This window comes from Ovis canadensis, chromosome 9, assembly GCF_042477335.2.
Source record: "Ovis canadensis isolate MfBH-ARS-UI-01 breed Bighorn chromosome 9, ARS-UI_OviCan_v2, whole genome shotgun sequence".
Classification (NCBI taxonomy): Eukaryota; Metazoa; Chordata; class Mammalia; order Artiodactyla; family Bovidae; genus Ovis; species Ovis canadensis.
In genome coordinates this window covers 95,198,588-95,220,687 of record NC_091253.1, presented here as the reverse complement: position 1 = coordinate 95,220,687, position 22,100 = coordinate 95,198,588, and the positions used below count along the sequence as shown (strand labels likewise).

Genomic DNA, 22,100 nt, shown 5'->3' with positions numbered 1-22,100 from the left:
GAGGATAAGCAAAGACAGAACCAATTATTTCCAAAGATTGGTTTCTCCAAATAAAGGCATCTGTTCCATCCCGGAAACTTAGACACAAAAGGAAAACAAGACAGTGAAAGTATATGCATTCGTGGTTGATGGCCACATGGCTAAAAATAAAAAATCTGTGATTGTCCAACTGCAAATATGGTCTGGTTGCTGCTGTTCCTCAACAGCTGATATCTCTCTCTCTCTCCTTTCTTCCCTTTCTTTTCTCCGTCTCTCCTTGCCTCAGAAACACGTAAAGCTGTTGCTATAGTTCTGTACTCCAAAAGGTAACTTTTCTAAGCACAGTGAGAAGTTTTGACAATTTTCCATTTTAATTCCCAACTGCAGTCTCTGTGGCTGGCTCTGTCCACGGGTAAAAAGAATGGCACGTTAGGATTTGACGACTTCCAGCAGAGCGGTAGTGAGCTCTAGAGCAGAGGAGCCTGGGAGTCAGAAAACCTTGGTTCAGACCTCAGCCCACCACTCAGGCAGGGTGATCTTGGGCAAGCGAGGAAGCCTCTAGGAGTGACTTGCAAATGAGCTCACTCGCAGGTGAGTATTAAATAAGGCAACATGTGATCGTCACTCCATGAAGGCATTCACTGGACCTCCTCCTCCACATACATCTGGCAAATTGAGAGAGAGGGGGAGAAGTGCTCAGCCTGAGATTTGTCCAGAAAACAGACACGGCAACCCAAGGAAGGACCAGCAGGAGCCCCTAGCACCTAAGGGGTCAAAGCGGGGCTTGGGAGAAGGAAAGCTGGGAGTCACAAAGATGGTTTTTAGCCTTGCTGGGTCCCTGACCCAAGGGACAGTTCCAGCTCAGAAATATGTGCATGCGTAAAACATTCTGTGTATAATTTCAGGGAGCTCATCCTTTACACAAAGTACAATTATGAGCCACAGGGTAAAAAAAGAAAGAAAACAGGTTAAGATATGCATTTATGAACACAGAGGTGACTTAAGCACTTCAGAGTGCCCAGGGCTGCTACACATGGGAGTGCTTTTTGGTTGCTAAAACTTAAAGGTAAAATATGGTGGCAATAAACTGAACATTCTATGATAAGAGAACACAATAACAAGGGGCCAAGGTGGGAAAGGACTGGGAAAGAAATGACATGATCTTGCAAACAAAGATTTCACTTTGGTCTTAGCAATGAAATATTTGAGGACAGTATTAAGTAAATAACTGGAATTCAAGGTAGGAACTGTCACCAAACATTTAATAAAGCATCAAAAAGTATCCCCAGCTGTTCCTGGTTCCTACCTTTAAGGAGTTTACAGATCAGGAGAGAAGTCTGAATCACATGGATAGCAGAAAAATGTTAGATGTGATAAACTCTATCTTTGAAGAAGAGATAGAAGGTATCTTCTTCAAGGAGATCAAACCAGTCCTTCCTAAAGGAAACCAGTCCTGAATATTCACTGGAAGGAATGACGCTGAAGCTCCAATACTTTGGCCACCTGATGCAAAGGACTGACTCATTGAAAAAGACCCTGATGCTGGGCAAGCGTGAAGGCAGGAGGAGAAGGGAGGGACAGAGGATGAAATGGTTGGATGGCATCACTGACTGGATGGACATGAGTTTGAGCAAGCTCTGGGAGTTGGTGATGGACAGGGACTGTGTGACTGAACTGAACTGACTTGAAGAAGAGAGTTCATGGAAATTTGAATACTTTCATCAGCAAGAGAGGAGAGCACAAAGCAGATTCCCTGTAGAAACAAGTCTTAATTAAGGCTGAGGTGAGGAAGGCTAGCAAATCAGGGGCACTGTCTGACTTGAACATCTGTATATCCCCTAGGCATTAAACAGGACCACACTTTCCATTACGTATTTGTTGAGTGAAGGTGACTAAGAAGGAACAGCCACACAGAGGGGAAGATCCTACAGGGGGCTTCCAGAAGAGAGTGGTGGCCAGTCTGAGAGTGGTCAAGTCAGATGCCAAGCACAAGCAAGTCTTTCTGAAATGGTACTGTGCTCCGCGCACATCATCTCACGCAATCCACTGGACAACATTATGGGTCACGCCATTATTATCCAGCTGAGAATTATTTCCAGATGAAGAGTAGGAGTTTCAACAAGTGGCAAAGCACTGGGGAGTTGAGTCTCTTCACTTCTCCACTTAACTGCTTTCTAGTAGAGAAGAGAAGGGCCTCATCTTTCCCCCAGGAAGGGCAGAATCCCAGAACTATCCATCCAAAGCTGATGCTACAGTCTCTAACTTTACAGTGAGTGAAACAGATACGAGGTCTGCAAAACACTCAGAAGACCAAGAGACATGCAACAAAATTTCTCCTTCCAACCACCAATGCCTCAGCCCCACTTTCTTCCCATAGGGCAGTGCAAGCTGCTCAGTCGTGTCCGACTCTTTGTGCCCCCAACTATACAGTCCATGGAATTCTCCAGGCCAGAATACTGACGTGGGTAGCGTTTCCCTTCTGCAGGGGATCTTCCCAACCCAGGGAGTGAACCTAGGTCTCGCGAGTTACAGGAAGATTTTTTATCAGCTGAGCCACAAGAGAAGCCCAAGAATACTGGAGTGGGTAGCCTATCCTTTCTCCAGTGGATCTTCCAGACCCAGGAATCAAACCGGGGTCTCCTACACTTCAGGTGGATTCTTTACCAACTGAGGTATCAGGGAAGCCCCTTCTTCCCATAAAGCAAATACTATTATCAGATTCATATGCACACTTCTCCCACAATTGGAAGCTTTTGTATTTCTTTTGTACTACCTTTTTTGTACAAAAGTAGCATACTATATATACATTGCTCCCTGCTTTTTTTCATTTCACAGTATATCTCAGGAATGATTCATATTAACATATATAAATTGGTCTCATTATTTTAAGAAAAAAGTCTTAAAGATTCAATTCTGACAGCTTTTATCCACAAACTCTGATTTTAGTTTAAGTTCAAAGTATAAGAAGAACTGCCAGTGTTTTCAAATTAAACAATACTAAACAAAGCAAGGTGAAAGTCCCTGAGATAATATTATATTGGTGAACCAGACCCTGAAAGTCCTACACTTTGTTGTTGTTGTTTCCTCCAGTAACTAAAATTATTTAAATAGGGGGGACAATTAACAGTGAGCAATTTAATCACAAGAATTGAATACTGCCCCTTAACATATAAAAGGGATTCCTTTACTTTTCCAATAGGAGGCCTCCATTATAAATCAAAAGATTGTGATCCCACACGATAGTATTTTGTTTACAGTCTGCTGACTGTGAAACACACAAAGATGAGTGTATCAATTTTAGTACTATTTAAATTCATTTTTGCTCATCTAATTTAATGTGTATTTGGAAAATGTCCCTGTGTGAAAAAAGTATTTGATCTGCAGACAAAGATTGGAGTACTGAATGAATGAAGGTAGGTTCAAAGGCCCCCTTGAAACTCCCATCCCCCGGGAATACTGAGGACAGAGTCTGAGACACACTGCTGTATAATAAGCACAGCCTCCGCCCTGCCATCACCTCCTCCTTGACTCCTTACTCTCTGGTCCCTGCTTTTTCTCCTTTACATACTAGAATTCAAAGAAATGTTTATAAATTATTCCCTAAACAAAAGGCTAATGCTTGAGATACTTAAAACAGATAGGCTGCTCCAGTGGAATGCTAAAGGTCCAGATCCAGCCCTCCTGATCACATTTTATTCTACCAGGTAGCCTGCAAAATGGAAGAACACTCAAAAAACAGTTTCGAAATCCATGCAACGAGCCAAAGCACAGAGGGAGCCAAGTCCCAGGCCAATCAGTAATCTATCCTCCATGCAAGCACTACTCTTTGAGGAAAATCTGCCAAGTGACAGCCCCATTAACATTTCCCAAAGTAGCTGGACCACAAGAGACACTCAGTTGGGTTCTGAGGCTGCTTTCTGGAGGCTGTGACTGTATGAGTCTATGAAGGGTAAGTAAACTGTCCCTTAAACTCTATAGCTCAGTTTGTAAAGAATCTGCCTGCAATGCCAGAGATCCCAGTCCCATTCCTGGGTCAGGAAGATACCCTGGAGCATGGATAGGCTACCCACTCCAGTATTCTTGGGCTTCCCTTGTGGCTCAACTGGTAAAGAATCCGCCTGCAATGTGGGAGACCCGGGTTCGATCCCTGAGTTGGGAAGATCCCCTGGAGAAGGGAAAGGCTACCGACTTCAGTATTCTGGCCTGGAGAATTCCATGGACTGTACAGTCCATGGGGTCACAAAGGGACATGACTGAGCGACTTTCATTTCACTTCACTGCCCAAATTCTGGCAAGCTAAATACAATGGACATCGAATCTGAGTTGTCATCACTTCCCCCTCTTCAGCCATATCTAAGTACTAATTATTTTTCTTTGCAATGTCTCTAGCATCTGCCTATTCCTCCTTATCCCACAAACCCATTTCTGGCCATTCTTCTACAAATATCTAACATTTAAACTACTGCAAAGTCAGTTCCCTACCTGGCCTTGGTCTTCCCTCATTCCATCCACCCCAATCTGGCCCACGAGAATCAGACCAAGTCTTCAGAAACACAACTTTAATTAGGTCCATGATTTCCTGTTGCCTTTTTATTTTTTCTGCTCTGGTTTTATTAAAGTCTATTTTACCATGGCATTCTTTGTTCGAGTTACAGATGTACACTACCATGGGTGAGACAGACAGCTGGTAGGAAGCTGCTGTGAAGCCCAGGAACCTCAGCTGGGTGCTTGGTGACACCTAGACAGTGGGACGGGGGCCAGGATGGGAGGGGGGTCTACGTGGGAGGGGACACATGTACATGTTGCTGATTCACTTCCCTGGACAGTGGAAACTGATGCAATGTTGTAAAGCAATTATACTCCAATTAAAAAAAAAAAGTTCAACTGGAAAACCTAATATAGAGAGCATCTGTGATAAAGAACAGAACTATTCTGGTTTCTCAGTGCTAAGGAGATGAGCAATCTGGGCAGGTTCCACACCACCTCCCAATCCTAAGGGGTCCCACTAGACACAGAAGTTTTTTTTTAAACTTCTGGTTTACTGAGAAGACAAAGCTTAAATCAAATGCCTGGTAGTCCAAACATTTATGATCTTGCTGCTTATTTCCCAAGCCTCACCCAAGGGTCCTTTTTGCTGGATCCACATTAATTTATTCTCTCTCTGCCTCTACCCACCCCACCCAACATACCTCTCCCAAGACCTTTTCCAATCACCATTCTTACTTTATAACTGCCCACAACCCCATTACAATAACATCGCCTTGATTATTCCTACCTCTCTTAAAACAAACTTAAAATTTCAATTCACTCCTAAATCTCATTTATTATACCATTTAACCAGCAAATAATAAAGCCTCTTCATCTTTTGTAGCTATTTGATTTGTCCTGAGTGGGTTTACTGGGTCTACTACCTGTTCTGTGTCTCTAATATACAAAGCATTTGTGATAAAGAACAGAAAAATTCTGGTTTCACAATGCTAAGACAATGAATGGAAGGGCCTGAACCCGAACTGGGCAGCCTCCGTGCCACCTCCCAATCCTATGATAGTATATGGGAAAGTACTGCTACTTTATTTCAGGTTTACAACCAAAAGCAAAAACCTTAATTTTCTTTCAAATATTCTAAAATGTTTCATTACCAAGGCTACCCCAACAACATATGCCTTTAAGACAGTCAAATTAGCTTTAATGGGTTGCTCACTTTATTGCTTTTCATTTATGTTTTTCTCTGATATTTTACACCCACTTTCTCTTGCCAACTCAAAGCTTAACATGGATAAGTCAATGGCGACTGATCACATTTACTTTCCATTTAGACCTGAACGCACCTAACCTACCCTGATTCAAACAAAAGGATTTGAAGTCCACATTTGTTTCCCATCAGAGGTCAAGTGTGGATATCATTACTAAATAAACCTCGCTAGAGATGAGGATGAAAATGTGTGACAGGTAGGCAAAGAGGTTTGGCAATAAAGAATACTTGCCTGACACATGATAAAAGTTACAGAATTCTAACATCACTTGAAAAGAACACTTTCACAGGAAAGAAGGATTACTATATCAGTCTGATAAACACCACAATTCCAGTCCCAATATCATCTGCTGTTCTTCCCAGCTGTGTTTGCTCATCACTGTGTACATAACATATGCATAGATTCAGAAAATAAACTAGCAGTCTTTCATGACCTGTCTTACAGCTCACATCTTTTTGCATGTTCAGGTTAGGGGAAGGAGTATAGTCCATCTAGTTTTAACAAAGTAGAGGAACCAGCTTCCTAAGACCTTGTATTTAAAGCACAGTTTGCACCATGCTTACCACAATGTTCAATAGGAGAGGACTTCCCAATTGCTGATATTCCACTTGCCAAGTCAGATGTGCATTTGAAATGCTCACAGCAATGCTGCTATGCTAGCGCCCTGGCACAACCCTTAAGCCAGTCTTTGCGGGTACCATCATCTACTTTCCTAATACCTCTCTCATCTCCGACCTGCACGTCCCCAGGTATACTCCCCACAAGGTCTAGCAGAAAGGACGTCCCAAACACTAACATCAGCTAATTTTCTCTCCTGGAGCTCTAACAGAGCTGGCCACAGCGAAGCTCATCAATGGTCTGGCAACATCTCCTCTGTCATTAGTGGCCCATAACTCTGGATAGCTTATCTTTAGACAAACCGCCATTACATCTCCTGGTAACATTTCCTCTATTATTTCTCTGATGCAGTATTCAATTCAGTCAAGTCAGGTCTCAACAGTTCACGGCATACATACTTTTAAGACATTCACTTTTATGGCAAAGAACTTGAATTTGGCCTCCCACCAAATTTCAAATGCCAACGCAAAAACTTTCTACAACTTATGAAGCAACAGTGGTTCCTGTGGTTTCCGTTTCTAGAGACACATGAACCTCATGTAACTTCCATGCCCTTCCTCGTAAACAGCAGAAGTTTCCACTGCCATCCTGAATGATGACAAAGGGCTTAATCAAATCAGAAGTATAAAAATGTAATAGTTCCTAAATTCCAAAGAAATCCAGCCCAGGTTCACGATTAGTAACTTCACCAATTAGCATTAAATTTTTAACAAGGTCCATTTTTTAAGTCAAAGTACAAAAATCAGGGTCATTGGTAGTCACTGGTCTCTCCATCACTTTTAGAAGCAACAGCAGACTGTTCCTTCAGACAACAGATAGCTTCTTGGTCTTTTGCACTTAACATCTGAATTCTAGGCAAAAATGATAAGGTGCCCTTGTTGGTTTAAACAAGCTATTACTTACCAGGTTCTCTCCAAAAATGGTTTAAAGAGGTCATTTTCTAAATCTCCAGTGACTTGGGTCCAAACCTTGAGACTGTGGGGTGCAGGAAAAGCCTGGTAAGCACTAAAGTGAGCCTTCAGTCCCTCAGCCCTGGCCCCAGGCACCAAGTTCACCTTAGGTGAGGTGAGGGGCAAGTATACAGGCTGTTTTATTTGTGCAAGACCTGAAATGTTTCAGTTCCTTCTCACTCTGTAGAAAGATTCTTTCCTCCATCACTCACCTCTGAAAGGACTGTAGTAACAACTAAAATCTCAGACAATCATCTGAGATCCAGGATGGCTATGAGAAAAATGGCACCGTCTTCCCCACACCTCTTCTTTATAACGAACAGTGGGGAGCTGAGGACATTCTGCCCTGATTCTATTTTTCCCAGTGGTATGCAGATTAGTAGTACCCCCAACTCAGAAATGAAAATATAAGGATTTGTTTTTTCATTTTCTTAACCACGGGAAATTCCTGAAAGCCTACTCGTAATATGCTAGGTAGACCTGTATAGATGAGAGCTGAGAAGCCTCGTGATCGAAGCGTCTGCCCATCATTTGCTCCTGAAGCTGGAGTGCACCCGATGCCACCCAGCAAGTCAGTGACTGAACTGGAAGGGGAACCTCAGTTTGCCTGTCCCGGGGAATGCACACACACGAGGTCCTTCGTTCCCTAACAGAGTGCTTTATGCTACATAACCAGTTATAAGTTCAAGATGGTCCAGACTCCCTCTCCTCTTAGTCGTGACAAGGAAGTGGACCCAGCCAACTGGGAGATGCGGAGATGGAGTAGAGTGAGCAAACTACCTGAGACGGGTCAAGCCACAGGGACTAAGAACATGGAGCAGAAGACGGCCCTGGAGTGCTGAATGAGACCAGCAGAAGAAGAGGTCCCAAGGCCGCGTACAATGCAGGAAGGCGGCATTCTGATGACAGAACAGCATTTAGTAATGGAAAAACCCGCATCAGGAGGATAAGAGATACAGAGTGCATAAGTGTGCTAAGTCGCTTCAGTCGTGGCCAACTCTTTGCGATCCCATGGACCGCAGCCCACCAGGCTCCTCTGTCCATGGGATTCTCCAGGCAAGAATACTGGAGTGGGTTGCCAAGTCCTCCTCCAGGGGATCTTCCCAACCCAGGGATCGCACCTGCATCTCTCATGTCTCCTGCATTGGCAGATGGTTCTTTACCACTAGCGCCCCCTGGGAAGGGGCATACAGAGTTGCATTCATTTGGGCATATCCTAGGATATCTGCTAGCCGGGAGCCTACTCTGATTCCTAGGTTGGGGGCAAGGGCAAACAAGGAAAACAGTGGATGTATAGCTCATGACTGCTAAAGAGCACATAAAGCCCAGTATTCAGAGAATATGTCTCTGTTAGACCTTGGGACCAGAGCAGGTAATTAAATTTGGGGAACATAAGGAAACCTCAGTGTTCCAAATTGGAGCAAAAGGTCAACGCAGGAGAGCAACTAAAGCTAGTTTTAGAGTGATGGACTGTATCTCTTGGAAACGAAGAAAGTGAAATGCTGGTTAACCATTTACTTAAAATCAGTGACCGACACCATCTGTGAAGGTGAGTGCCAGGCTCACGGTGGCTCTCCAACGTCTGCCAGCTTCCCTACCTTCTCCCAAGACGAACAACTAGGTGGCAGCTCTCGAACGCCTCGAAGCCCCGGCTTAAAAGATGAATGCATCTAGTCAATCACGTTCCATAAGGCACTGGGAGGTGTTCAGACTGTTGGACACACGACAGGAAAGCTTTCCACCTGTACTCTCCACAGTCAACAAGAGCTGTAGCCTAGAGGTCCCATTCACCCAAGTACAGACTTGTCTTAGGGACCCTGGCCAAATGGAGCCCACAAAAACCAACCTGTTTCACGAGTTCCATTATACAGGTAACCTCAGTTAGAACCATCAAAGCAGAGGGATCCTAAGTAGGTCTCTTACAGTTAGTGAAAATGTTAGTGGTTCCAAGCAAGACTGATGGTTTTAAGTGTTTTCAAACAAAAATATCTCACACCTTAAACCTCAACCACAGGGCATTACTTTCTCAGCGGTTCTGATATAAAAGCCTGAACATGACTTGATCAAGTATGGACATTCTGAAAAGAGTCACAGGAAGCTCTTCCCTGCTCATGTCAGATAAGGTACTGAGGCTTCAACACTGATTGTGGTTCAACACAGAAACAACACACTAGAAGGCCATACAGAAAAAGTGATGGGGCTGTGTCTGTGAAATAAACCTTCTTCACTGATACACAACGCCAGTGACCTTTCTTGAGAGTGGCAAAGTGATTGGGGCTACACCAGACAATATACCCACCAAGGAATATACCCAAATCTCTGACATTATGCCAGCAACAACATGCCACAGCTGGGCTTCAAACTGGAAATTACATTCTTTGTAAGAATTATTCTCAGTTGTACATGTGATCACAAGTATATACAATGCTGTTCTTCAAAAAACCTCTTCTTTCGATTGGTGTTTCAGAAGAAACATTTGTTAATATCAAATATGCTATGTGTCACAGTTTCTGTTTTCCCTTGTATCCTTTGAAAATATTCTGTTTATCTTTGAAGAGTGAGTGTTTCTGGCAATATAAGTGTGAAGGTACAAGCTATATAGCCTCTAATTGATCCAAAGCAGTGATCATGCCTCACCCTAGACAAATTGCTATACCACAAGTCCACCCAACTGCAATTGTGGATGGAGTCAGTATTAAACCTGATCCAAATTTTTTAGGTCTTCCTTCTACCTTAATTCTCTATGTCCAGTTTTGTATGACTAGTATTGCCATTTATTTTCTTTCTGTAGGGATAAAGTATTATTTTTATTATTGGTATTCATGTTAGAGTTCTTTTTAATTAATATTGAGTAATTTTTTAAACATGTCTTTCCTAGCAATGTCACTAGTAAAATGCATCCAATTTTTCTCTAATGTGGTGCTTTCCCTGTCCATAAAACTTATTTGATTAGCAGTACTATAGAAGCTAAAGCTTTTGTATGCAGGCACTCAAGCATAATTTAATCATTTTATTTAAGCATGAAAAAAATTATTCTGAAAGCCCTGTTAGGTAAAATATCCCTGATTAATTTAAACTTACATTTACAGGTATATTAAAGGTGAATAAATCACAAAATGCCCAGTATGCAATGGAATAGTGTTAACTTTGTTATAATAGTCAGCAATAAGTTAAAAATTGGAGTATTAGAGAATGTAAGGAATAACTCTCTCAATTTAAGTAACTTCATTTAAACAGGTTACTTTAAAATAAATTTTGTTTTATGTGAAACCATTTTATATTACAAGGATTTCCACCTATGGAAATCTCTTTCATAGTCAAACGAGATGAGGTCCTAATTGCATAATACCATTTATCTGCTGAGGATAAAAGTGCCAACAAATGAAAATGCACATTAGGCAAGAGATTGTCAGAATAGAAAATTGTCTTTTTTATTTTTTTATTTTTTTGTTTTTTTTGTTTTTAAATAACCCACTCACATTAACAAAAGACTGCAGTAGCTTCCAAATTATAGGCTGTTATTTTTAGTGGAAGTAGTTCAATATTCATATTGGAGCAGATGTAGCAGTTTAACAAAACAGCTCTTCAAATCCTGCACAAATTGAAAACAGGAAAACTGATTGCATTTTCTCTTATCACTTTCCTTTTCTGAATTGACACTTTTGGCCTTCTGAAAATTTACACATGGCTTTCATCTCAACAGCACCTGCTGATCAAACAGAAACCTAACATTTTCATGAAAATGGTATAAAGGACTAGTTTTGTTCAAAATGTTGTAAAGGGCATCAATTGCCTAACCTGATGACAAGAACTGCTGGGTATAAGGCATATTCATAATAGTTTTACATTTTCACTGAACTTTAAAAAAATACATTAAGTCCCTTCTGGTTTTTCCCATGTTCACTTTCCATACAATTCAAATTTTTTTGACTCAAGGTCTGCCTAAAACTTAGTTTTATTATCCAAAGACTATGGAAAATGTGTAAAAGGGTAGATTACACTAAGACGTAGAATACTGAGTATTTCCTCTGTCACTGCTTAGAATACACTTTTATCTATCCATACTGCCTTCTATTCAGTCAAATGAATGTAAAATATACACATTCTGCTTTCATATTCCACCCACAGAAAAAGGAAAGCCAGACCCTCTTTTTGAAGGGGACTTACACATTTCTTTAAACAGATACAGATTTAGCAGGTGCTTGAATATCCCCAACTGGAGAAAAATGGATGTCACCTGAGCACAAGCTATCTGAAAGATGCGACCAACCCATTCAATGTAAATGTCTCTGGAAGGTAAAGGTGAAGCTTGAAAATGGGTATTCCTCTATGTAAAATACAAGGACTGACAGCTAAGGAGCTCCTCAGATTTTCAAATAAAACTATGTCACATATTTATCTGTTACACTTGATTCTAAGTGAAATTAAAGATGTCCCTAAAAAATGTTCTCTGTCAGTTCACTAGCAAAAGATCTCTATCCTTCTGAAGGATTCCAGGCTGTCTATTCCCATTCTGCCTGGGTGACAAGGTAACCCCAGGCAGAAATGACATACAGTAAATATATGTGCCACTCTGGCCAGCTGGACTGTGAATTTCAGTGTCTCATCATGCTCACTGAGGTAAGAGCAAACCTGAAATGTCAATATGTTCAGTCAACGGAAGTGAAATAATGGGACTCTATTGTCTTACCCAATTGATCTGCTGCTGTCAACAAGGAAACATGCCCCCCTGCCTTCAAACAAATTTTAATTAGGCTCTTAGTTACTGGATCATATTTGCCTATGAAAATAGTTATCCTGACTATGTGCAGGAAGCACAACAATTGTTTTTCCCACTTTTACCCATTTTAAAAACCTTTTAAAGTTGATGCTGTAATCTTTAAACACACTCAACTGTATTAACATGTTTCAAATTAAACAGGTTTATTAAATATTTTAAAATTATTTTCAGTTTAAACCAATTCCAAGGGGGGGGGGGGTGGAAATCCCATAGTTTAAATTCAACATGCAAATCTACCTTACAGTCTTGATTTTTGTTCCCTCTGGACCTAGTTGAAATCATACTATAAAATCAACTAATTCCACATTAAAAGTATGTTTCATTTGCTCCTCTCACTCATCCAAGTACTACCATTACCATCAATTCACCACCCATTCAAAACATGTCACACCGAACCAAACACAAATGATCAATTCCAAAAGCCTCAACCGATTTTGCTCGGTTTATCAATCCTACAAATAAGGGGTAAATGAAACTCTTGTTATAAGGGAGACGGTGCTAAGGAGGGCAGGAGGTGGGGGTGAAAAGAATATAAGGCATTCAAGCCATTGCGATTTTCCCTTAAGTTCTACAGACTTGGAATGCAAAGAAGGGACACAGTCTCACCTTAACATCAAAATAAAATGGAACTAATCAAGTTGTTAAGCAGCTTCTTCTTTCCCCCTCTTCATCCAAAGGCTTCAGCATCCCATCAATACCGTAATCCATTGTTTCCCCCCCCCCCAACCCCCGCCCTTTATCCAGTCTCCTTTAAACCTATTTAGAATGGCAAAAAAAAAAAAAAAAAAAACCCGAAACCCAAGGAAAGATAAGGCCCTCCGGTAATCTCACCTCGGTGAGTCCTGTCTGGATAGCAGAGGTGATGGGAGATAGCGGCCAGGCCAGGGCTGATGCCTGCTCCTCACCCCACACAACAAAAGGCAGATTTCTCTTTCCTCCCTCTGCTAATCTTGAAATGTAAATTCTCTCCGCCAGCTAAGAGGAGCGACAGATAACGTGGTACATCTTCACTTCTCCCGGTCTTATCGACTTCTGAATCGTTTGGGAAGGGGGAGAGGAAAAGAGAAAGGCCGCCTCCCCGCGCCCCCCTGCATCCCGCCCCCCACCCCTCCCCTCCTCCCGGCCCGCCCCCCGGCCCCCGGCCCCCCCCGGCCGCCGAGATTACCTTCTGGCAAAGCAGCGCAGGAGAGGCGGCCGCCGCAGCGCAGGCGGCCCCCGGACCGCGGCTTTGTATTCATTAAACACACATCGGAGCTTATCAGAAGTCAGAGGCTTGTCGGGATGGCACATTGTGTGTGAGTGAGTGTGCGGGCGCACGAGGGAGCCGAGCGGAGCCGGCGTGCATCGGGGTGATTACAATATCAGCAGGGCCCAGATGGAGGCAGGAAAATAAACAGAGGGTGCGTGTGAGACGGCGCGGGAGAGGCAGGGGAAGCGGGAGAGAGGGGGGACCGGAGACGCGGGCTGCAGCGAAGGAGCAGGGACCGGCAGGGCAGGGGCGGGGGATTCGGGGGGCAAGGGGGGGGGGGAGCGAGGCGCCCCCAGGCTGGCCGAGGCTGACCTGTCTCCCCCCTACCCCAGTCTGTCCCCTCCCGGAGAGAGAGCGGGGGGAATCCAGACTAGCAAACTGCCTTTCTCCCTTGCTCCGGGGATGGCGGACGGAGGCAGCCGGGATGCTAACATTCCGGGAGGTTCTGTCAAGGTCAGAGGGGCATCCAGAGCCCGCTTTTTGCAGGAGCTTAACAACGAGACAGTCACCGTGTGACCTCCATCCAGACAGACCCAAGTTGCCCAGCAAACCCAGGGAGTCCTCACGGGCAGCGACACAGCCCTTCCCGACCGACCTCAAGTGGGAGTTCTCGTCCCTTTCTTGGCTGGCTCCAAGACTAGACTCCAGCCCCCTGCCCACATCCACAGAGATGGCTGTGAGGCGGATACAAACGCTGGCATCTCCCCGGGCTTGTCAAGGTGGTCCCAGCGGAAACCTCGCGTGGCCAGCGGCACCGGGAGAAGACGCACTTGTGACTGGGAGCTACAGGTGACTCTTAGACACCTGCTCCACCTCCAGAAACTGTGCCGGCGTGGGGGCTCCTTGTGTGTACCTCTGAGAGTCTATTTTGGAGGTGGGAATTTGAAATCGAGGCAATCAATCCCGGCTTGAGCTTGCCTCCACAGCTCTTCCCCCCACCCCAGAGCAAGGGAATCAATCAGACACCAAGCAGGGAGCTAGCGCTCCTCCCAGTCCAGAGTGCCTCTTCCACCCCCATCAGGGTCTGCAGGGAGGTACACCTGAGTGGTCTCCTGGGAGCCCCCTTTGCCCTTTTAAATGCACCCATCAGCCAACCTGTACATCTGATCAGATCCTTAATGGAGTGCAAATAATGCAGCAAAGAAGGTTATTTTATTGGGGGGGGGGAGAGGGAGTATTTGGTCTTGTTGCATTTCAAGGCACTGAAGCTTACTTAAGAAGCTCATGTCAGTATGAAGAGTGAGTTCAGAACAAAGAAGCCAACAAACTCCAGAACTGTTCCTGACATACACTGTAGCCCCTGCTGCAGTGAAACTTCAGATTGTAAACCAGTTTATGCATGGGGGCTTGATAGTTTGGGGTGAGGGGAAATAAGGCTAGTGATTAGAGAAAAACATCAACACCAAAGTGCAAGAGACCTAGCAAGCCACCTCTGAGAGGAGACAAATCTGAAGAAGACCTTAAGAAAATCAGGAGAGGCAGGGATCACAAAGAGGGGGCCAGCTGAGCCCCTGAACCACAACAGCAAACTGTTGAATCAAGCACTCCCCTCCAAACCACTTGGATCCACTGCTCATTTTGAGCAGTGGATCCTCTGGCCCCCAAGCTCCCACCACTCCAAGGAAACAATTACGGGAAACCCGATAGGTCAGGTAAAGTGCAAAAAGCTAGGCATTGGTGGAGGAAGGGCATGTGCGAAAAATCTTGTCATGCAATGAATGTCAGATGAAAAGGGCTCTGCCACAATCCGCCAGTAATCCAATCATGTGGAAAACCTCGGGGTATCACTGAGAAGAGAAGGAGGTACTATTTCCCTGTAAATCTTCAAAAAGTGAGCAGGTTCAATAGTTATAGAAGGGTGCAAAGAGAGGGAGGAGGCCCTTTGGCAGGAAATGTTACCAAATCGAGTGCACTCTAAATGAGTGAAAAACATGTTTTAAATGTAACAACAGACTTCTAGAGTATCATTATAGCTCTCATAAAGGGTCACCTTTCACTTTTTCTCTAGCTGCTATAGAAACCTGCATTCAGGATAACCAGGTGCAATCACATATACCTGCCCCTTTATTACATATTAGTTAGATCAGTTTGGACAAAGATTACAGACACATGTTTATAAATCCAATGCAACTCTAGGAAGTAAAAAATACAACTTAGAAACGCCAACTGATTTTTCCATTACATGCGCTTTGAAAAAATGCTATTTATAAAACAAACAAAGCCAGACTACTTCCACAGAAAAGGCTTACATTTTTCTTTAAAAAGCATCCAGACACTGAAGGTATGAAGAAAACTGCACAAAAGCTTATCTGCCAGTGTTCTTGTTTTGTAAAGGCATACTATTTCTATTAATACCTTGTTTGTTCACTGACTTTTGGCTCACAGTTACAGAAAAGATCAACCAATTCTCAAATGGGAAGAATCCATGACTTTCTTCCAAAGCACACACTTTGCTGCAAAGCTTTCAATTTAGAAAAAAAGCAATATAATAATCAAGAACAATCATAGAATAAGTGTACAACAGGAAGTGGTTTCTATAATCACAGCTGTCTTAAAGGCCAGGCTGGAGACTAGAAATCTTAATTTCAACTAGTTCTTTTCTTAATAATAGGTTACCTTCCTATAAAAGCAAGAAGTCCATCTGTCTCAAGCAGATAAGTTTTGAAGCATTAATTCAGATAAAAATCTAGCATTTTCTTTGAGTATGTGAATTCTAGTGTGCTATAATGTGAGAATTCCAACATATGACCATTACAGCATAATATCTCATTGCTCAGCTTGTCATTATTTCATTTGTAATTCTTATGTTAATTATGTTCATAATTACTATAAACAGATGTGGTAGAGATTCATGTGACCTTTTATTGCAGAATGAATTCCTCACTCATTTTGCTTTAATTTCTCATGTATGTGAAACTGAAATGCAAAAAAAAAAAAAGCTTTCGGATTTCCTAATGCTTTATATGTATAAGTTAAAACCTACCTTCTACTTCATCTGCATTTCAAAATACTAGAATATTCTTAACATTTAAGCTGCTTTACAGTACATTTTAAAATTGCACACTGAATCTCACTACTGCTCACTAAATTGTAGCTATGGATGCCAAACAAAGACTAGCATCCGTGTCTAAGTTGTTTGTCTTTTTTTTTTTTTAATATCAAAGGTTAATGCAGCAGAATTGTGCTTCAAAACCAAGTGCCTAGCAGCTACATAGCAATTTATTCACTCATAACTCAACCATCACCCTCTTTACATAAAACACATTTACAATAAAATCTGTATGGATTTCATTAGCTGAAAACCTCCTCGAATTTCATTTCTTTGGCCCTAATCTATAATTAGTGTGGACAGACAGGTGCAAACCCTTCTCTTCTACAGATGGCTACTGGAAATGGTGCAAAGTAGCTCCTTCTGTTTAAACAACACAGAGATAACCTGCTCTGTCTTATCACTTACAATTACCTCCATTAAACTGAACTAATGTTTGCTTTAATAAAATGTTCACTGTTCTTTAAACATTATTTAGGAACTCTTATATTAATGGCTGTAAAAAAGTGAAGTTGGAACGTGTCTCTTTAGATAATAAAAAATAACTTATTCTGGATGAAATGTTCTCATTGATGGATAATATTCTGAGGTTCACAAAGGTGTTTTAGTTGACAGTATTTGTCAGTTACTTTGCATAAAAGGGTCAAATATGGCATTTTTAAAAGGCATCTTTGTGACAAATTATTTAACAAGTAAAGAAATTCAGAACTATGAAATGTTTAACTTCTTTATCATAGATTTTAACTTACTGAACTCCTAAAATCCTAGGTTGTTTTCACAGAGTATTTATGTTCACCTAATTTTATGTATTTGTTTAACTTCTGATGGATTCTGAAAGTTGTATGAAGGCATCATTTTAAGGCACGTTTTAAAAATTAACCATGCATGCAGTGCACTCTGTAAGCACACGGTTAAAAATAACACCATTTCATACTAAATAACCTCTATAAAGCCAGAGATCACTTCTCCCTGCTTCTGCTATCAATAAAGTCTGTGGGTCACTGGATGATGAATAAGGTGTCCCTAAAACAAAGAACTTTTAAATGTCCAAACATCAACAAATAGCTTTTCTCACTGAACCTACATAACTTACAGTAATAGACTCCAGTAAAATGCAACTGAATCGTTTTTTTCACATGCAAATCCTGCAGGTGCCAATTTTTGAGACTGCTTTGCTATGAAGGGCTATGCTGCCTGCATAAAACCTCAATGAAGAAGGGTTTGCATTCAGAGCCTGTCAGCTGATGTTCATATCAAAGAAGTGGGAAACATGATTTGACAGTGAAGAATGTCCTAACCTGACAACCACTGCCCAGCATTCCTATTGGAAGCATTTCTTTCTCGTGATCCCTTTTCAATGTCGGAAAAAACAGAAAAGTTTTTTTTTTTTAACAATAAAATAAGCTTCTATTTTTATAATAAAATAAATGATAATGGCACCTTACATTTGTGTACTTCTTTCCTATTTATGAAGTGTTCTTTCATCTGCAAATATTTATACTAACACCCTGGATGGAAGAATTCATCATTAAAATCTAGCATCAAGAACAATATTTTACTTTTCTTCAGAAAGGGAAAATTGTAAAAATATAAAGCTGCAATCTTGTAGCTGCAACATGTACTCTCCTACCATTTCCAGCAGCTTGCAACTTGATAGGGCAGTTTGCATTGTACTACAAGAAGAATGTGTCTTATTAGGAAAGCCCTTTTAAGGATCATTTTTAAATCAAATTATTAGCAGATATTAGTGAGTCACAGGGACTAAGGCTATAAAGGAAAATAGTATTTCAAAGATTTCTGGTCTGCTTCGAGCTGTCCAAACATTAAAGAAAAAAAATGCACCATTTTTTCCACTTCTTTTATTAGATATGAACTGGACACTGGAGAAACTCCATACTCAAACTCTCCCACTCAGTATTTAGCATTTCAAATAAAGTGACTGCTGTCTAAATGGTTTACAAAAAATTATGAATGCTTATACAAAGTCTTCTAACATAAAGTTCTTCTCTTAGTATGATCGCAGATAAAGTCAGCTTTTATACACCCAGAATGAGCCTGATTCCTTGATTATTTCGTGGAAATTCTTTCTTTTGAAAGAATAAGCCAAAGAAATGCTAAATACAGTACAGATAAAGCAATGTTAGACTTCAACTTCCTCAATATCCTTCCTGGCTGCAAAAAATGCCTAGGTTAAACACTGGGTGAGACTGTCAGCTGTCTCTTTAAAAATAACCACCCATAAAAAGAAAGAAAAAGAAAATCAGACTGTCCCATGCATGCTACCTGAAAGCCCCTACAATGTTAAAACTAGAATTGACATTAAGAATAAACAATGGGGAAAGATCCAGAGAATCATAAATTTGCTTCTCTTTGTACACATCACATCTGACATAAGCATCTGGGTTTGGTCCAGGATGGTTTAAGAAACAATTCTGTTTATTCACATTTCTAAGGAACTGTATGACAGGAGAGACTGGGCACAACAAAACACTCACATGGTCCAGGCAAAAGGCTGCAAAAAACTAAAGAAGACCCCCGACACTAACGGTTTACCACTGAAAACCTGATCAATTTGTATTCTAGCGAGTGTGGACTTACTGGGCACAGACCCAGGTTCCCTCTCATTCTAAGCAAAGGGAGGGTTATGACAATCAAAGCCACTGGGTGCACGTAAAAATGGGACACATGTTTAAAAGGAGACGGGGTTGGGGGGGGGGGCGGTGTGCAGGGAGGGGAGGGGGGGGTGGAACCTGTAAAACAGATTTCAGTTCACACAGAAGGTACAAAAAGAAAACGCCTTGGTCAGCAACCCAACCTTTATCAGGGGATACATCAATTTGCAGCTGCTGTGGGCAGCCATTTATATCAAGGCCCTGGGCAGATTAATCAGAGGGAGCGAAGTTAAAATTTCAAGGGGGCCCGGAGTGACATGAAGCACATCAAGTTGCTCTGGAGTGGCCTCCCCCCAACTCCTGACCTTCACTCCCCGGCCCTGGACTTTGGAACTGGTCTTCAGGAGCTCCTCCGTGGGGGACACTGGCTATTCCTGCAAGGGACACTCTGGTGCCAAACTGAGGCGAGTTGGGCTTTAAGATGCCCAGATCTTGAAGAATAGCTGTGCTCAAAAGATTTCAACCGCCACGACGCTTTGCAAGGAATAAGGAAAACAAGGGCTGCAAGGCTCCGCAGCCAAATTCTCCAAACTTGAAAAGCGCGGGGGGAGTTGGGGGGGGGGGGGGATCGGGCTATTTTTAGTAACAGTCTGGGTTCACATCCTACTTCCTGGAATCTGTACTCAAACTTTTCCAAGGGTTGACTTACCCCACCCCAACCTCCATAAAAACTTTCAAAAAAAAAAAAAAAACGGATTTAAGCGCCTTGTACCCACCGAATTGTCTTTCCTAAGGGGGTCCTGGCCAGCGTCAGATCCACCCAGGGAGAGGGGTCTGGGTGCACCGATCACCCCAGTCCTTTCTGTCCCCCCAAAGAGAGCGCTGGGGCCGGGTAAACGAATTGCATCCCCGGGACGCAGCTTTCCGTCCGGGCTCCGCCTGGCGGGGGCTCCGTTGCCGAGCACAGGGCTCCCCATTCTGAAGAGGAGACGGGCGCCCCCATCGAGGCTGCGCAGGGAAGCCCCAAAGGGCCAGGGCGCAGGAGCCCCCGGCGCGCGGAGGTCTGGGCCGCGGGGACGCTGCCCACCCAGCCCGGGCGGCAAAGCCCTAAGCCCGTCGCGGATGCCAGTCGGATCTAGAGACCTCACTAGAGGTCGGGGGCGGGGGGCTTGGCCTGTCCTCCAGGGGCTTCCCACCCAAGCACCCCGCGTGCCCAAGAAGACCAGGGCGGGTTCGCAGGGTGGACACAAAGCGCCCGGGGACTGCTCTAAGGACCGCGACCGCAGTCGCCACCGGGTCTCAAAAGTTAATATTCCTCCTCCTCTCTTGATGCCAGAGCTAAGTTTTCCCACCATCAAAAGCAGACTTTCCAGTTTAAAAAAATATTTTAAAAAGAAAAAGAAAAACGAAATGATGGTGCAAGGCCACCTGCCACCCTCACCCTGGGTACCTTGCCCGGGGCTTCGGTCGGGGGTGGGGGGGTGGGGGTGGGAATAAGTATGATCTTCCAGCTCTCACATTGTCATGATGGAGAGAAAAAGAAAACGGGGGGCAGCAGCGCGGAGAATCTGAGCGTGAAAACGCACCCCCGGCTGCCCCGTGAAGTTCAGTGTCACCGCAGCGGGCAGCGACTCGCGAGGCTCCTCTTCTCCCCGGTGCGTGGCTCTACCCTAGTTCAGCGACGGGGACAGCCCGGAGCCTCCCGGCGGAACAACCCAAACGAAGGGGACGGTCACCAGAAGGAGAATTAACAGCAACAACCAGGGCACCCTCCCACCCCAGTGCCCCCAGTCCCCGCCCGCCCGCCGGCACTTACACTGCACAGGGCCGGAGAGTCCCACCATCCGCCGCCGGCTCCGAGGTGCCAGGGAAACTTGCCGTCTTCTCGGCCGGCCCGCGGGGCGAGGGGCCGAGGGCGCGGCGCCTCTCCTGGCCCGCGAAGGGCCGGCGCGTCCAGCACCGCGGGCCCGCGCGCGCGCTCGCCGCGAGGCCGCCGAGCGCCGGTCACCGCGAGCCGCGGGGCGAGGAGCCCGGGGGTCGGGGCCGCCGGCCAGACGCCGCCTCCGCGCGGAGCAGCCCCGGACGCGCGGCGCGCCGCTCCGCCCTCCCTGCCTCCCGCCCCTTCCCTGCGGTCGCCGCGGCGGCAGACGAATGGGATGCGGGGCGCGGGGAAGCGCCCCCGTCCCGGGCGGCGTCTGCGTCGGCCTCGCGCGCCCTCGCTCACTCTCGAGGAAGGCGACGCGCGCGGGGCGGCGGGGCGGCCGCCGGGCCGCGGGGGCGCTGCGCGCGGGGCGCCGAGAGCGCGCGCGCCCGCGCCCGAGGCGCCGCCGCGGCTCCCCGGGGCCGGGAGGAGGGCCCGCGGCGGCGCGGGGGGCGCGGGCGGCGGGCGGGGGCGGTGGGGCACATCGGGGTCGTGTGGGGGTCACGGGGTCAAGTGTAAGTTAACAATGGGCTGGCCCGGCCGGCCGGGGCACGCGGGCCGCCTCTCTCCTGGCCTCGCCCTCTCCGGTGAAGGCTGGACGTGGGGCCGGCTCCCCAGTGATGCTTTCCCGGGGCCCCGGGCGCCCTGCAGTAACCCAAGACGACCACTTTCCCCGGCCATCTGGAGCGCTCCTGGCTGCCCTGCCTGCGTCTCATCACTGGCTGGAGACACAGCCCTGCGAGCCATCAAGCCCCGCTCAGATCTCCTCTCTCTTAATCCCCTTCTGTTAGCTGATTTCCAGACTGACTATTTGCTTTCGCATTAGATAATAGCCTTAGAGAAAACAATTATCATTTTCTTTTTCCCTTTGTTTTTCTTCTTCTCCCATAGTATGCCATGAAGAGGGGCCCCTTTTCTATCTCACGGTGTTTTTTTGTTTGTTTGTACTTAAGGGTTGTATCCCCCCCCTCCCCCAGACATTAATATCAATCCTTGGGGTGGGGGTGTCCCTGGAGAAAAAGATAGGGTGAAAGAATTCCAGTTATTTCCAAAGTAAATAAATAATCTCGAAGTGAACAGAAATGACAGTGTTTGTACAGAGCAAAAGGGGCTTGGATAATAATGAAAATATTAATATGTAGGTCAAATATGATCAGATAATGGCTGGCGATGATGAGTAAAATGAAAT

At 44.6% G+C, this 22,100-nt stretch overlaps 1 protein-coding gene across 5 annotated transcripts in view; it reads right to left on the bottom strand.

The window, feature by feature from the left end:
* The window catches only part of RUNX1T1 (RUNX1 partner transcriptional co-repressor 1), a 150,968-nt gene extending 129,621 nt beyond the window's left edge, over positions 1-21,347 (bottom strand). For 3 of the 5 annotated variants that reach the window (XM_069600631.1, XM_069600635.1, XM_069600636.1), the window contains exon 1: positions 12,912-13,055. Coding sequence is in view for 1 of the 5 variants with exons in the window: in XM_069600633.1 (XP_069456734.1) it covers positions 20,807-20,834 (28 nt within the window). In the remaining 4 variants the exon portion in view is untranslated. Of the gene's footprint in view, positions 1-12,911; positions 13,056-20,806 lie in introns of those variants that run through there. The other 2 variants (XM_069600633.1, XM_069600632.1) reach the window with 2 other exon arrangements.
* Between the last annotated feature and the right edge of the window lie 753 nt (positions 21,348-22,100).